Genomic DNA, 16,541 nt, shown 5'->3' on the forward strand with positions numbered 1-16,541 from the left:
AGCATGAACACAAGTGTTCAAAGTCGACCCTCACTTCTCCCATGCATAACTTTCCAATCGCTTCTCTTATGAAAGGCAAGTAATTATTTTTTGTGTGTTTCTAATTTTTCAAGTGTTTTTTGTTTGTTTCACCCACAACTAAATAAATAAAACAAGAAAACAGAAACAAAATAAAAATAAAATCTACTTAGTGACAGAAGCAAACTAGCATACACGAAAATATTAACCCCGTGCTATTGCTCCCCGGCAACGACGCCAGAAAAGAGCTTGTTAATCCCCAAGTGCAAGGAATGATCATAGCACCTTCCAAAGATGGAAGTGGTAAGTATGGAGTGTCAAACCCACAAGGGTCTAAAGGTACGATCAATATTCTCTCAAGTCCTATCTGTCACCGATACGACTCTACATACACCGAACATTTGCTTCTATCTAGTAACAAGAAATAAAACTACATTGTGGGTATAAAGAGAATAGCTTTGCATGATATTGAAGAACTAAAATATGAAAATAGTTTTTGCACTAAATAGAGCTAGAATATATTACAATATATTTCAAATAGTGAGTGTGGAATAATGATGGTATGGTGTGCTGAACAATCCTAGGCAATTGATAAAAAGATCGGTAATCATTCTTGCAAATTTTATATGAGGGATAGGCATGATCTAACATACTTTCCGTACTTGGATCATATGAACTTATAATTGGATCTCTAGAAAGCATCTGCAACTACTAGAAATCATTAAGTAAACCCAACCATAGCATTAAACATCAAGTCCCCTTTACTCTCATACGTAAACAACCTCCTTACTCGGGTGTAAGCTTCTGTCACTCTAGCCACCCACTATAAGTGAACCATGATCATATTGCAACACCCTCCAGCATGAATCATTCATGTGTGTGCCTCATGGAAGGCACCTTAGGACAACACCAAAATAAAACGTACACTCAAACCAATCAAGATCATAAATCAACCTAATTAAAGGACAACATATATCTACTCAAACATCACAGAATGGCAAGACATCATTGATTAATAATATGTGGCATGAAACACCATGTACAAGTAGGGGATTACAGTGGGGTGCGGGAGAGTGGACCACTAAAAAGAGATGAGGAAGGTGATGAAGACAGTGATGTTGATGAAGACGATCACCGCAACGATGGCTCCCCCGTCGACACTCCGGCGGCGCCGAAAGAGAGGGGGAGAGTATCCCCCCTTAGGCTTCCTCATCCATGGCCTTTCAAAATCTAGGGAGAGGTTGTCCCTCTAGTCCTTGGACGCCATGGCTCCCGAAGGGGCAAGAGCCCCTTCAAGATTGGATCTCTCTCTTTATTTCTCTCCTGTTTTCGCTTCTGTTTTCTAGCCCTTCACCGTTTCTTAAATGTCCGGAGATCCGTAACTCTGACCGGGCTGAAATTTTGAGGGGGGTTTTATCAGGAAAATATCTTTCTTATGGAGAAAGAAGGGCCCCAACCGACTTAAGGGGTGGCCACAAGCCATCTGGGCGCAGCCACCCCCTGGTCGCACCACGTTGGCTTGTGAGAGCCTCGGGCATCATGCGGCGTTGATTCTTCTTTCCCAAATTCACATATATTCCAAAAAATCTCCGTAAATTTTTATTGCGTTTGGAGTCTGTTTGATATGGATTTTCTATGAAACAAAACACACACAAAAAACAGGAACTGGCACTCGGCAGTGGATAAGTAAGTTAGTCCCAAAAAATAATATAAAATGTTGCCAAAAGTATATGAAAGTTGTAGAATATTGGCATGAATACTTGATAAATTATTGATACGTTGAAGACGTATCAATTCTCGAAGAAACCTTCCTACCCCTGTTTGGCAATCCTCATATTCTACATATGCTCGCTGCATCTACCGGAATGTCCCGTGTCTGGTATAACAATTTGGGACATCTCAGGGTCATAGTGCTTTATGATCCATTGGTTTAGATATGCATCCACGGTAGTGGCTCTGAGGTCCAAGAAACCAGCGAACTCTTTGCTAATAATATGACACCCATCTAGACATGAATAAGCTATTTGTTTAGTTTGTACAGCCTTGCAGGCGATCCCGTGTTCCTAAAAACCTGAAGAAACAAAACAAAATCACCAAAAAAAACCTATTAAACAATATGATAATTTTGTATACAATTATGTTGGTTGGAAACTCACAAACAATTAATTGGGCAAATGTAACAGAGAAAAGTGGCAAATATTGTATTACCTCATTTCCTACAGTCTTCTATCGCTTTGTTTTTCTGGGACAATCTTCAACATCTTTGTGAGGCTCCGGGGTTTCTTCGTCAATTTCCTGGTCATTATCAACGTCTTCATGTAAGTCCACGTTACTATAAATGTACCCAATCATGGGCAACCCATGACTTGCAGTCAGATTCGAGCCTCTCTGACGATGCTTGTGCCCAATCATGGGCGGATCAATTTTAATACCCTTACTGCTCTCCGCCATTAATTCTTGCATGCACTGGTGCACAATTAACTACTTCACGGGCAAGTGCTTCATCTATATTAGGCAGAAACATTGACAATAATAGGCAACTAAATAAAAACAACTATCACAAAAAACATCACTAAAACCCATCACAAACAACGCGGGAGATGACATCCATGTACTAGGAAAAAACATTAACAAAAACAAGCAACTAAAAACAAAACAAGTTAACAGCTAAAACACAAAACACTAATACACAAGCAAGTTTACATATATGTATTAGACAGAACAATGAAAAATAACACGCAACTACTAAACAACTATTACAACATCACCCAAAAAATGCAACAAAATGCACATGCAGGTTGACATCCTTTGGTTAAGAAAAAAACCATCAAGCAATAGGCAACTAACAAAACAATTGTTAGGCAAATTTCACAGAAAATTGCATACAATAATCAGTGTCATGTACCATGGAAAACAAGGACAACAATGTCACTAAACTATAAACATGGCTCAAATGCCATGTCACATATCTGTTATACATATCTCATAGAACCCCTAAAAAAGCTCTCCGAAACGAGCAATAGCTACTACAAAATCCCCTAATCCAAGCAATAGCTAGTGCCCCTCCACCACCTCGATGGCCGCCCCTACTACTTCGACCACGATGTGAGGAATTTCACCCCGGATCTCACAAAACATCAAACTCCTCCTCAAACTGAAGATGAAACTAGAACCTAAAATCCTAACTCCCCCAATCTCAACCTACATGTGCACCACCGCAACGATAATCTACAAAGCAAATGAAACTACCAGGACCGCATGCAAGCAAGCACACTATGCGACCCCTCCACTGCGCAGATAAAGGAAAATGACAGGGGGTGCTCCAAGCTCATGGAGAAGAAAATTACCGAGGTTCCAGCGTCGATTTTGACCTCCTCCATCAATCACCGCACCACCGCTCCTTCCTACACCTTGCTAGCCGTTGTTCCTCTCCCTCATTGATAGATCTGGTCCCTGCGTGGCCTAGAGCATCACCACTGCACCAAATGCTCCGACTCTCAGTGGAACACGGATCCTACGGCCGGAATCGTCGCGCGCTAGAATAGAGGAAGAAGGGATGGCAAGGAATCGCCGGATTCATCGCCGAAGAAGGGAGAGAGGAGCAGCAGTTCGAATGCGGGGAGCCGTTTCTCTCTCTGAGCGAGTGGTGGGGGAGGGTGGTGAAAGTGAATGGTGAGGACGGGGGACGGGGGACAGGGTTGGACTATTCGACTGGGCCGACCATGCATCACATGCCTTAAATGGGTCGTACTGGCTATCGCCCCGACCGAGCGGCACCTACGCTACCGATCGATCAATCGGACGGCACGTGGGTGTGCGCTCGGGACAACCAACGAGCATGCAAGCACTTTTTAGAATTTGGGTTGAAATTAATCCTAGCGCCCGGCTGTAGCGTCCGCTTTGGAGATGCCTTTAGGACATCTACAGTCGGGTGGCTCAAACCACCCTCATACGTTTCGACGGAAGGCCTGATCAGAAAAACCCAACCAAGACGGACGCCTTAAACTAACCTCAAATCTCTAGTCTGGCCAACACCTCTCATATCTAGTCTAAATATGAGGCGGATATGGAGAGACTCGAATGCGACCAAGCGCGTCCACGTTAGACCCGACCCACGCTGGCCTATCCGATCCCACATATATCCGTCCCCGTCCCTTCCTCGCACCAAACCCTAGCTGCTCCGCTTCACTCCACTCCAGCACCTAAACTCCCGTCTGGCGATCTCCAAACTTCTTTGGCATGTCGGGCAGCGAATCTGAGTCCTACATCTCCAGATTCGTTCTCCGAGCTTATCCCACGCAACCCCAATGAGGAGATTATCATCCGGCTTGCGCTCTATCACTCACGTGAGGAGGAGGCCCGACGGCAGTGCTCGAACTCCTTTCATCGGGAATCCGTTGTGTCCATCCAAATGGTGCATGGATGCCCTGCTAGGTGTGTCGTCGCTACCTCATCGAAGGCGGTGCGGTATGTGTGGCGTCCGAACGCAGTGACAGATGTGGAACCCCTTCATTGAGGCGCCAAGGCAGAGGACCCACCATGGACGTCGTCTGACGAAAACATGGCACAGGATGCATGTCGTGTGCAACAGCGGGCACGGGAGGAGGCGACAGCCCTCGCCGTGGTGGACGTTGGCGAGGCGGAGTTGTATTTTCCGGTGCCCCGTATGGTGCACCAGTCTCTACGCCGCAACCGCGTTGTGGTGGATGTCGCCATCTCATCCCAGGATGGGTCCATCATCGATCTGACGTCCATCGACACCGTTAGGGATTCTGGCTCCGACAAGGAAGAGTGGGGCATGGAAGACCATGTCGCCTCGAGTCTCATGAGCTGGCTCGTGTTTCATGTCCTACTCTACCTCGCAAGAGATCGGAACAACACTCTGGGGAGCGTAGCCGGCCGTCGGACATGAGCGCGGCGAAGTTAGACGAGCTCCGCCTAAAGGATCAATTCAAGTTGCATGTAATAATATGGATTTGAGATTTTTAATTTGAGATATCCAATTGTATAATAGATTATTTGGTACTTGAATGGTTATTAGGCAATACCAATCTTAATGCCCCGTATGAGGTGGTTTAGAGCTCTTCTTAGAAAAAAGAAAGGTGATTTAGTAATATCCATTTTAATAATCAAAGCAAAGCAATAGCCAAGAATGTGACATCACGCGTGATCCCTTTTCCTGGATCATCCGTTGATAGCGAGGAAAAGAATGCCCTCCAATATCACCGTCGCTCACCGCCGGCAAATCAAATCAGAAAATTCACCACGGCCTTTCCCTTCCTCTCCCTCTCGTAGATTCCCATTGTCTGATGAACTCCGGCGACCGTGCCTGTCTGCACAACGCCCTGATTTTTCGTCTTCTCGCTCGTGTAGAAACAAGTTGCGAGTCCAAGTCAAACCAAACACCGCGAACTCGCACTTCGCCTCGTGCTCAGCTACTGCCTACTGCTAGGTGCTAGCCAGTCAGCTCACCAAGAAAATATACGCCGCATCTCGCGCTCGTCGGCCTCTCCCGGCGGCCAACCGCCCGGTCGCCGCAGCTCGCATTCCTGCCGCGCGGTTTCCCGTGGCTTCGCCGCAGATCCCCAAGAGGCCTCGGAAGAAACTGTTCCTCGCGGGCTACTGCTATGATGGATCCCGACGCCAAGGAGGGCGGGCCACTCGAAGAAGCTGGCGGCGCCGGCGCCGAGAGCGGTCCCCGCGACGGCAGCGTCGAATGCGGCGCAGCCTCCCCCTTCCGCTGGCTGCGGCGGCTCTCCCGCGAGCTGCACTGGAGCTTCGTGCTCGCCGTCTTCGCCGTCTACGGGGCCTGCCAGGGCGTGGGCAACGCCGTCGGGGTGGTCGCCGCCTCGTACTACAGCAAGGACGTGCTGCGCCTCCAGCCGTCCGCGGCGCAGTTCTACCAGGGCATCGTCGACTCGCCGTGGGTCGTCAAGCCCGTCTGGGGCCTGCTCACCGACGTCGTGCCCGTCGCCGGGTACCGCCGCCGCCCCTACTTCCTTCTCGCAGGTGAGAAGATTTGGGGATCTCTTCTTGATTCCAGACACACACACACACACACACTGACACACACACTGACACACACACACACACACAGAGACAAATAGGCAAACTCGACATCATTTTCATGGTTGGTATCCCCTGATGCTCTGTGTTCTGACTTCTGAGGTTAATGCAGGCGTAATTGGCGCCACATCCATGCTTATCATTTCCCTGCAAAGCAATCTGGGGCTCATACCGGCGGTCCTGGCCCTCACGGCGCAGAGCGCAGGCGCGGCAATAGCCGACGTGACGCTCGACGCCCTGGTTGCACAGAACAGCATAACACACCCACCGCTTGCCGCCGACATGCAGAGCTTGTGTGGGTTTTGCTCCTCATTTGGGTCACTGATCGGGTACTCCATCAGTGGCCTTCTTGTGCACTCCATGGGTGCCCAGGTTCGTGAGTCTCCTGTTATGTTAAGCTAATATGCTATCAATTCTTGTTCCTCACATGCCTTGGCATGCGAATTCCATGTTCTCGGCGAATGATATGTCTTGTGCTTGCTGTTTGAAGGGGGCTATTGGCTTGTTGAGCATCCCCTCTGCACTGGTGTTCTCAGCTGGGATTCTCCTGAAGGAGAGCAGAGTGACAAACTTCGATTACAAGCAGGTCAGACAGCACACTCGACTTTTTTGTTGGGTCGAATTACTGAATCATGTCTTTGCACACTAATGCCATTTAAGGCCTTTGCTGAATCAGGTTCATAAGAAGTTCTACAAAGCAATTCAGTCAATGGGGACAACACTGAAGTGCCCTGAAGTCTGGCGGCCGTGTTTGTACATATATGTTTCGCTCAATCTAAGCCTAGATATCCAAGGAGGAATGTTCTACTGGTACACAGATCGACTAACTGGACCAGGATTTTCTGAGGTGTGCACATATCATCATCACAGACTAGGAATCTAAAAGAGAAAACTATGGCATTAATGGTTAAATCTCTATAGGCAGGTGGTGTTTCAAACAGATGCCTGGCCACTTTGATGCAACATAATTTATTCATGTAGCTTCCATAAGTAGATGAACATGGTATTTGTGTACTGTCTTAATATAGCTAAACAATGTAAACTCAAATTCGACTAATAAGCTTCTGAAGATGGCCTGCCAATTTGCTCAAATATTCCAGAATAGCAGTCTCAATCAGATCCTAACCCTTTATCGTGTAGCATATGGTAAAAATTTGGATGGATGTGCAATAGGTTCACTGAGATTTATGATACTCATTTGTTGCCAAAGAAACTTACGGAACATTTGCATTGTAACAGGAATTTATCGGTGTCATCTATGCAGTCGGTGCCGTGGGCTCACTACTAGGAGTTGTGCTATACCAAAGTGCTCTAAAGGACTACGATTTCCGCAGCATGCTTTTATGGGGTCAAGTGCTGTCAAGCCTGACAGGAATGCTTGATCTAGCGCTAGTGACCCGAGTAAACACGAAGATGGGCATACCGGACTACGTTTTCGCGGTGATCGACTGCGGCGTTTCTGTGATGGTCGGCAAGCTTCAGTGGATGCCAGTTCTCGTGCTTTGCTCCAAGCTTTGTCCTCCGGGCATCGAAGGAACCTTCTATGCGCTGCTCATGTCTATACAAAATGTGGGGCTGCTTATGTCTGCCTGGTGGGGTGGCCTGCTGCTGCACACGCTGAATGTGACTCGATCGGAGTTCACTAACCTTTGGGCGGTTGTATTGATCAGAAACGTCTCCAGGCTGCTTCCGCTGACGCTACTGTTTCTTGTCCCTCAAAGCGACCAGAACTCGACGCTCCTTCCTGCGGAGATGCTCCATGATGACGATTCCAAAGAAGCTGTTAAGGATGGATCAGGCAGTGTTCAGTTTTCTGTCCTTGTTGCAGATGATTCAAGTTGTCATCCTTCCATTCAGGATGTTCAAGATGAGAGAATCAAAGTGACTGATGATGTAGGAGGGGATGTAGAGTTGATCCCACTAATGAACAAGAACAGAACAGTTGGGTGATCATCTCATTCGTAAGAGGGTTGATTCATGATGCATTTACGCCCCGACCTTCTGATTATATGTTTCGGTAGCTGTTGCTAGGAATGTACACAATTTCTTACCATCTGTTTATCGGTATTTTGCATAGGTAAAAGCAGCTGAGTAGCAAGTGAAGCATACATTTTCTTCTTTCTTTTCTTAATGTAAAACAAGATAGAATAATACAAATATCAGTCCATTCAATCATTGTATTGAGCAGTTTTTTCCCTGTTCGTTGTTTCTTTCCTGCTCTCTTGAGTTGAGTTAAAACAGTGATTTCACTTCCTTCTTTATCAGATAATCGTCCCTTGTTAGGAGTCTTTTCCTGTAACTTTTAACCAAGGTTATGGTTGAGATTGAGATGTTTGCATTTTTAGAAGGCTGTTCTGTGGGTTTGAAGTGCGCTAGTATTTCAGTACACGTGATGCTCTGCATGTTCTACACTCTCCACTCCCCAAGGCCTGTGTATTTACCAACCCTGTATATCACAGGCACTAGAAGAATTTGGTGGTGAAAACCGTCTTATTTCTTTACCTCATTTTTTGGATGGTAGGTTGGCAGTGAAAAAACTAACTACAGATCTACAGCAGCGTATATTATGTGGAAGAATTGACATTGCATAAGAGCCTCTCTTGACACATCAAGTTCCTGCCCCAAGTTCACTGAATAACTAAAATTTGAATGAGGACAAAGTGTTGACAGAGATCGATTTATTATCATACTAATCGCTCATCCGTTCATGGTCAGACACACACAGGCAAAGCCTTCCATTTATACTACGGTGTCGCATCAGAAATGGAAGATGGCAAAGCAAATCGATCATCTTCTCTCTTACAATTAGCACATGAACCCTAGATCTCTCACACCAGCCCGAAACTACAGACAACAGACAGATACCACCTTGTACACTTGCTTTTGTTAATCAGAACCAGCGGCTGGCTACTGCCTTGCCTGGTTCTTGAGGTGCTGGAACATCTTCTGTTTTATCCACTGCCGGTCGTACGGCAGAAAAGCTTGAAGTTGATGATCATACCTGCAGGGGCAGACCACAGTATGGTTAGTTGTTTTGCTTTTGTGATTCAACGCTTCGAAAGTTTATCGTGAAGTTGTACTCACACTAGCGCGCTGATGTCCGCTAGGCCATCGATGAAATTGTACAGGTCGGTGATGTCATAAGTGAAGTTCCTGGCCAGCGGGTTGATATCCATGATTTTCTTTTCATAACGGGCACAGATTCCTGTCATTTAGAAAAAGCGCCCTGTTAGCCATGTTAAGATCTACAATGACGGTAGCTGAAGAAATGAACGCAAATACGCAGGACTTGCTTCAATCAAAGAAAAGCAACTGGTCGTCCATATGAAGATCTACAATGACGGTAGCTAAAGAAATGAACGCAAATAAGTGCAGTTGCAGTGCAGATACAGTTTTGCTGTCCCTACTGGCTACTGCATTCCAGGAATCCACCAGTTTGTGTGGTGCTTAGCTCATGGGTGATCCGGCGAGGATCCTAACTGCAGTTAATGATGATCTTTTTGAAGTAGGTAACATTTCAAAGGGGAGATATTTCCTTAACATATTACTGTTCCAAAGGGATACCCTGAGGCGCTTGGTATCGGTGTGGTTTAATACGGAGGTACTAAATTTATAGGTGTATCTTACCGGACACAAGTGTTTTCCGGCTGGAAACAAAACCGGTGGGTGGAGATGCGTATTTTTTACAGGTATATTTAAAAGAAAAAAGGGTAATCCAAACAAGGCCTGAAGAAAATCGGAGCTAATTGTGGTGTATGGTCCTGCTGATTACTTATGCTGATTAGTTTGTAGAGGGGCTTGAAAATAAATCAGAAGTTCCAATGTGCCCATTGTTATTGGGGGGAGGGGTGGGGATTTCAATCTTATTAGGGGGGCTTATGAAAAAACTCAGACAATATCAATCAGAGATTGATTGATCTTTTAATTATTGTATTGCTAATTTGAATCTGATAGTTATCTAGGGGAGAAGCTAGATTTACATGGACTAACAAGCAATTAGATTATGTTGATGTGTGTTGGATACAGTCCTGATATCTTGTGATTAGGAGCCACGTTTACCCTTTGTAACTTGCAAGCTGTGACCGGAATTGGTTCCCTTTACCTCTATCTTCTGAGTTAGATGGTCACAACGGTGACAAAAGGTTCTTTGAAAAACAATGGCTACTAGAGGAGGGATTTAAAGATCGGGTTATTAGTGCTAAACATATCTATGACTTCTACAAGAGACAGTTTGGGGCTGAACCTAGAGGTGGCATGTCGTTGGCTGCCGGTGCATGGGGAGAAAATATGAGTCTCTGAATCAGAAAATCTAGAACTGTGTAGACCTTTTACTGAAGATGAAGTGGAGTTTGCAATTAAGCTGATGAACATCAATTCTGCACCCAGCCCTGACGGGTTCTCTATCCTGTTTTTTGGAAATATTTAGGGGAACATAACACCTCTGGTGATGCACATTTTTCATGATCTGCATAGGGGGACTCTACAGGTTCACAGGATAAAGTTTGGGGTGCTTACTTTAATTCCTAAAATTCCAAGCAATTTAGGCCTATCACACTTCCGAATGTTATCACTGAGATCTTGACTAGGCTTGTACTATTAGAGTGACACCCATTGCAATAGAATTATTGACCCTTGCCAGACAGCCTTTATAAAGGGGAGAAATAATTTTTATGGAGTGATCATGCTCCATGAAATTATCCATGAAGTCCACATCAAGAAGCTATCAAGGGTGATCTTGAAACTTGACTTCAAGAAGGCCTATGACAGGGTAAGTTGGGAGTTTCTCAGAAGTGCTTGACAGGAAATGCTTTGGACCCAGCGATGCAATTCTTGATGGGCGGTAAAACAGCTATTAACATTAACGAGGAGCAAGGAACCTTTTTTGGTAATGGAATAGAGAGATCCCTTGTCACCTACTCTTTTCAATTGTGTGGTAGATAGTCTCTCCACTATGCTCAATGCTGCTAAGTAAGCTGGCCACATCCATTAGCTTGTTGACCATCTTATACCCGGGAGAGTCTCTCACTTACAGTATGATAATGACAGGTCGTTGCTGTTTCAGAAGACTTATCTTGTTATAATCAACATTAAGTTTCTCCTGTACAGTTTTGAGGGGATGCCGAGGATGAAGATAAATTACCATGATAGTTAAGTTTTTTGTGTTGGGACATGATATCTAGGAACAGCGAAGGGTAGTAAACTTGATTAACTGTGCTATGGGTTCCTCGCCCATGACTTATCTGGGGATTACTATTTCTGACCATAACTATATGTTGCTGATCTGCAAGGGGTGGTTGATAGAATGGCTCATAAGGTAGAGACTTGGCAAAGGAAATTTCTTGCCTCAGGGGGAGATTTGTCTTGATCAACTCTTGCTTATCAGCCTCTCCAATGTTCTTGATGGGCTTATATTTGTCACAGGATGGGGGGCACGGTAAGATGGACGGTCTAGATTTTCCTGGCAGGGGCCTGGGGAGATCTTCAAACACCATACGGTTGATTGGGAGAAAATTGTACTCCCAAAAGAGTCTGTGAGCTTGGGGTTTTGCTTATGTTTTTGCAGTTTTTCCACTTTGGCAAAAATAGCTAAAGAAACTCCTAAATAGGTGCTTTTTGCTTAGGCTTTTGGCTTATACCATCATATAACAATATGGATTCATAAGCCAAAAGGCGAAGCAAAAAGGCCCTATTTAGGAGCTTTTGTGGCTTTTTACCAAAGTGAAAAATCTGCAGAAGCAGAAGCAAAAGCCCAAACAAACAGGGCCTTAACACCAAGATCATGAATGTAGCTTTGAGTTTGAAGTGGTTTGGAAAATTCAGCAAGAGGTGAGTCCTTTATGGATGCCTCTTACCAATGGTAAATATCTGAAGGGGAGGAATATTGTTAGTTGTGGGGCTGCTAGTAATAACTCTTTTCAATTTGGGGAAAGTGTGAGCAAAGTTAAACATCTTCCAAACATGGGAACTACACATCATGTAAGAAATGGGGAGAGAACTTCCTTTTGGAATGATCTGTGGTTAGAAAATGACCCCTACTGCAAACGTTTTCCAGCTCTTTTCAGCAAATGATGTGACCCAGATCTCAGGGTATCTGAAGCTCGAGCCTCAGGGAAATGGTTTGTCCCCTTTAGGACGAACTTGGATGAGGTGAACTCAAATAAGTGGCTTACTTTGTTAGCTGAGATTGCTGGTACTGATTTCAGAGAAGAGGATGAGGTTAGCTGGCGTCTTACACAAAAAGGAGTTTTAGGGGAGTGAAACTTCCTATGAAAAGGGGTACATTAATTTGCACAAATCTGGAACTTATTCAACTAGTTCTATGCACAAAAAGCTTATCCTGCAGGAAAAGAGGTACATTAATTTGAAAAGGAGTTTTGGGGAAATTAAACTTTCTACGAAAATCTGATGTGAAAACTCTGTTGGATAAACTTCCTTCGAGGATCCAATTGCAAAAATTGAGATGCCCAGGAAATGGGATGTGTGGGCTTTGTGGATGTTATGACCGGTACAACGTACCAACGGAGGAGGCCCAATGGGCAGGGTTAATTACGGGCTTAGCCCAAGGTATACCTATCTTAGAGTCCAAGTTATATTAGAGTCCAAGTTAGAGTCCAAGTTATCTAGGATTTAGTGGAGGCTGTCCTCCTATATAAACACATGTACCCCTTCGATATTAAGCAGACAATAAACAGTATATTCTGTTGTCGTCTCCCTCAGGAGACGGGAGCCCCAAACCCTAGCCGCCTCTCTCTCTCTCTCTTTCTCACGCCGCGACGGCGCCCAACCGCCGGCGCCGGCGTCCCCAACCTCGCAGCCCGCACTTCCACCCCTACAACCTACGTCCGAGACCTGGTAGAACCCTAGCCTCTACCAGTGGAGCACCTGCAGACGCGGACCACATGTTTTCCAGTGCATTACTGCTAGGTTTGTGTGGAGTTGTTTGAATGAGATGTTTAACACGTGGTGGCCTGGTAATAGAGGAGAGCTTATTAGCTTCACTGAGGGGAGGGGATAGTTTTAGGATTATCTGGATAGTTCTTTCTGTCCAATTTTGGGCGCTTCGGAAAATAAGAAATAAGATGATCTTTGGGAGGAAGTTTACTATTCATCCTTCTGACTACTTGTTTGCTTCGATAATTCACCTGTAGAAGTGGATGCCATTGTGGAAGGGGACGACACAGGAGGAGATCAAGAAGACAGTGTTGTGTATTCAGGCGCAGATTACCAGGCTGAAGCAGGAATCAGCACCTCACCAGGACCCAAGCGGCGCATGATAGATGTGATCTGAAGTGGTTTTCAAGCCCTGTTCTAATGCTTCTGCTAGTGTTTTTGTCTCCATAAGCTGGTAACCCCAGCCCTTTACCTTTTCTGTTGGATTGTAAGATTTTGAACCTTTGGTCTTCTATAGACCAGGCATCATAATTGAGATGTCTTTTGTCTAAAAAGAAACTGCCATCCAGGTCACTGCATGCACAAATAGCCGAATAGGTACACAACCCCACAATGGCCTGCGTCTATCATGGGCCAGGGCAATAACTACAGTACACATTCTCTTTCCTCCCACGCATGATTTAGTTTCCTTGTATACCAACAACGGTCAAAGCAGTGCTTCTCTTCTTCCTCACAGCGGCATGGCGACCTATGCAGCATCTGAGCAGGGACATGGCGGATGAGGCTTTGGATCATGTGTGCCCTCCTGACAATGGGTACAGTGTGGGACGTTTGCTGCTTCCCAAGACACTGGTGAAAAATGCAGGTGCACAATTTGTACATATATCTAAAAGGACCAGCAAAATCCTGTGATTTGTAGTTATGTCACTCCCAAACCATGTGATAATTTACATACATCGGTGGTCATTTCAACTATTATTGAACATTTTGAACACTGAGATCTTGTTTTATTAAACAGTTAAGCATACTAATGATCTGGCTTGCCTAAACATAAGACAGATATCACTTCAGTTTTAAACATTTGGCACAGGGCACACTGTAAAAAGCCAGCCACGAAAGTTACTCGTACCAAAAAATTAAGACAGTAAACAATATTATAACTTAAATTCCTGAACGTTCAGTCCAAGTTCTACTAGATGATGATGGCTGATGAGTATTTCTATAGAGCTGAAGCAAGGAATAGATGAACTGATGACATATGCAAAACAGTAGCATATCTTCAGAATCCCATGATAAATACATATTCAACAACACGTGCACAATCAGACAGCAAAGTAAAAATTATTCATATAATTGTATTTCAAGCAGCATGCATGAGGGAACACTAACCATCCAGGGCTTGGTTGAGTGAACTGAAGTCCATAAAAGTTCTGGACGCTTTGTTTGGAGATGGCTGCATGAGAACAATGGTGTGCCTTCCAGCCTGCGATAATGTCACAAATAAGATCTTTTATTTTCGATGAAGGGAGATTTTGTTGACTCAAAACGCCTCATCATCCAGGCAATAAAGCAGAAAGAGTTCACAGCTGGACTCTGCGTCGTCAAGTGCACACAGCCCATACATAAGATCTGGGAGGCTAAACTTTGTATAGAAAAATAATGGTAGTCAGTTTTGAAACGGCCTAAGCATAATTGTTGTCCAGGCACTCAGAACAGCTGGGAACGGATGTACACTAACAAGGGTTTATAGACTGAACATCATGGCAGGTGCCACTTCATTATTTATCTTCCGCCAGTTGTCAGATAGAAGTTATTTCCAGATTATCATTGTCGCACTACTTTGAAAGAGCACTGTTAATTGCTTCCAAGTAACATATATGCACCTTTGGGCCTTGCGACCGGCAAAGCCACCCAGAGTCCTCCTAATCAAACTGAACAAAAATTGCCAAGCACCACGGCGAGCACACTGAGGTTCGACAAAGATATGGGAGACCAGAATACTAGATAACCATTCAGCAAGGTACCAAACTCTCCAAAAGAAAAAAATATGAACTGCGACAGAGGGCGCGCTACGACTGACATCTCACATGCAAATCGAAGCTACTCCGAGTTTACAGACCGAACATCATGGCAGGTGCCACTTTATCATTTGTATATCTCCCACCAGTTGTCAGATAGAAGTTATTTCCATATTATCATTGCCCCACTGCTTTGAAAGAAAGAGTGAGCCCTAAAGAATTGCTTACAAGTAACATATATGCGCCTTGGGGCCTTGCGGCCGGCAAAGCCACCCAGAGCCTTCCTAATCGAATTGAACAAAAGTTGCCAAGCACACTCAGATAGTCAGGTTCAACCACAGGACACAGGACACTAGAATACTTAGATAACCATCCAATAAGGTATCATGCACACCAAACAGAGATGAGATGAATCGAAGTTCCTACAAAAGCAAGCAAGCAAGCCACGGTTGACATCTCACATCACATGCAAATCCAAGCTACTCAGAGCGTATATACATACAGAAGACACTTCGGGGTGGAATGGATGCGCGCTAAACAGGGGTCCACAGAACGAACACCAACGCCCATTAATTAGGCCAATACCACATCACCGGTTAGCCTCCACATGTTCGCCAAAGGCAGTTTTTACTTCCAGGATCAATCGGTTTTCACATCTCAATTTGCAGCGACATTGGAAAGAGTAAGCACCGCTGATCGCTTCTAAAAAGGACATAAACGAGCCATTGGACTTTGCCCAAATGCCAAAACCAACACGAGCGCTTCTAGCCAGGGGAATTAATCAACGCCCCCAAAGGCAGGAGGAGGAAATGGAGAAGAAAATTCCCCACAAGAGCTAGCGAGCCGCGACGCGAGGCAGAGGACGCCAACAGAGGAAACCGGAATAATGTAGCAGTCGGTGGGTTAGATCGCCGTACCATACTCTCGGCGCAGAAGCAGAAGCAGATGCAGAAGCAGGGGTCCCCCGCGCAGGCGAGCGTCGGGCCGAAGAACCCTAGAAGAAGAGACCAGCGGCCGCGCCTTTCCTGTGAGAAACGAGAGAGGAGCGGGGTGGAGCCGAGGAGAAATACCGCTCGCCGGTAGAATGGAATACAGTGAAGACGAGACCGAAAGAAAGAAAAAATGTTACCGGAACGGCGGAGGCGGAGGCCGATGGTGTGGAGGCTTGCCAAAAAAAATTGCAGGTCCAGAGAGTGAGAGGTCCTTTGGAACAAAAAATGAAATCCTTTCACAAACGAAAACGTTTCGTCTAAATTGTTGCCACCCGCCGCACACGACCGCTGCGACCCGCTGAATAGTCATGCATCATTTTTTCGTCTAAATTGTTGCCACCAACGTCATATTTGTTATAACTGTTTTTTTTACATTTGTTCAGTAAAAAAGTTGCATATACGTTTGGTTGCAACTCCAGATCGTCGGATTTTTCGTTACAATCGGTGTTTTTTACTTTTGTTATAACCGTGTTAATTTTTGCTACAACCGGCATCATTTTTTGCTGCAAACGTTTACTAAAAAAGTTACATACACGTTCACGTAGATATTTGTTAC

General features: G+C 45.1%; 2 protein-coding genes across 2 annotated transcripts; one reads left to right on the forward strand and one right to left on the reverse strand.

Moving 5' to 3' along the window:
- The first annotated feature begins 5,249 nt into the window (after positions 1–5,249).
- Positions 5,250–8,259, forward strand: LOC123427140 (probable folate-biopterin transporter 2). The gene is made up of 5 exons (XM_045111114.1): positions 5,250–6,027; positions 6,197–6,456; positions 6,575–6,670; positions 6,761–6,931; positions 7,324–8,259. The coding sequence occupies exons 1-5, from the start codon at positions 5,646–5,648 to the stop codon at positions 8,032–8,034; spliced, it is 1,620 nt and encodes a 539-aa protein (XP_044967049.1). The 5' UTR covers positions 5,250–5,645; the 3' UTR covers positions 8,035–8,259.
- A 438-nt stretch (positions 8,260–8,697) lies between these two features.
- Positions 8,698–16,211, reverse strand: LOC123427141 (enhancer of rudimentary homolog). The gene is made up of 5 exons (XM_045111116.1): positions 16,123–16,211; positions 15,911–16,018; positions 14,365–14,458; positions 9,169–9,289; positions 8,698–9,085 (listed from the first exon to the last, which is right to left on the reverse strand). The coding sequence occupies exons 2-5, from the start codon at positions 15,911–15,913 to the stop codon at positions 8,992–8,994; spliced, it is 312 nt and encodes a 103-aa protein (XP_044967051.1). The 5' UTR covers positions 15,914–16,018; positions 16,123–16,211; the 3' UTR covers positions 8,698–8,991.
- Positions 16,212–16,541: the final 330 nt, after the last annotated feature.

The sequence above is a fragment of the Hordeum vulgare genome, chromosome 2H (genome assembly GCF_904849725.1).
Source record: "Hordeum vulgare subsp. vulgare chromosome 2H, MorexV3_pseudomolecules_assembly, whole genome shotgun sequence".
NCBI lineage: Eukaryota > Viridiplantae > Streptophyta > Magnoliopsida > Poales > Poaceae > Hordeum > Hordeum vulgare.

Bases quoted from the DNA above. Each gene is read 5' to 3' on its own strand.
- LOC123427140 (XM_045111114.1), top strand. From the start codon at position 5,646: ATGATGGATCCCGACGCCAAGGAGGGCGGGCCACTCGAAGAAGCTGGC. The intron at 6,457-6,574 runs GTTCGTGAGTCT...TGCTGTTTGAAG, and splicing joins TGCACTCCATGGGTGCCCAG to GGGGCTATTGGCTTGTTGAG. The intron at 6,671-6,760 runs GTCAGACAGCAC...TTGCTGAATCAG, and splicing joins CAAACTTCGATTACAAGCAG to GTTCATAAGAAGTTCTACAA.
- LOC123427141 (XM_045111116.1), bottom strand. The intron at 9,290-14,364 runs GTTAGTGTTCCC...TCTAAATGACAG, and splicing joins ACTCAACCAAGCCCTGGATG to GAATCTGTGCCCGTTATGAA. The intron at 9,086-9,168 runs GTGAGTACAACT...CTGCCCCTGCAG, and splicing joins GCGGACATCAGCGCGCTAGT to GTATGATCATCAACTTCAAG.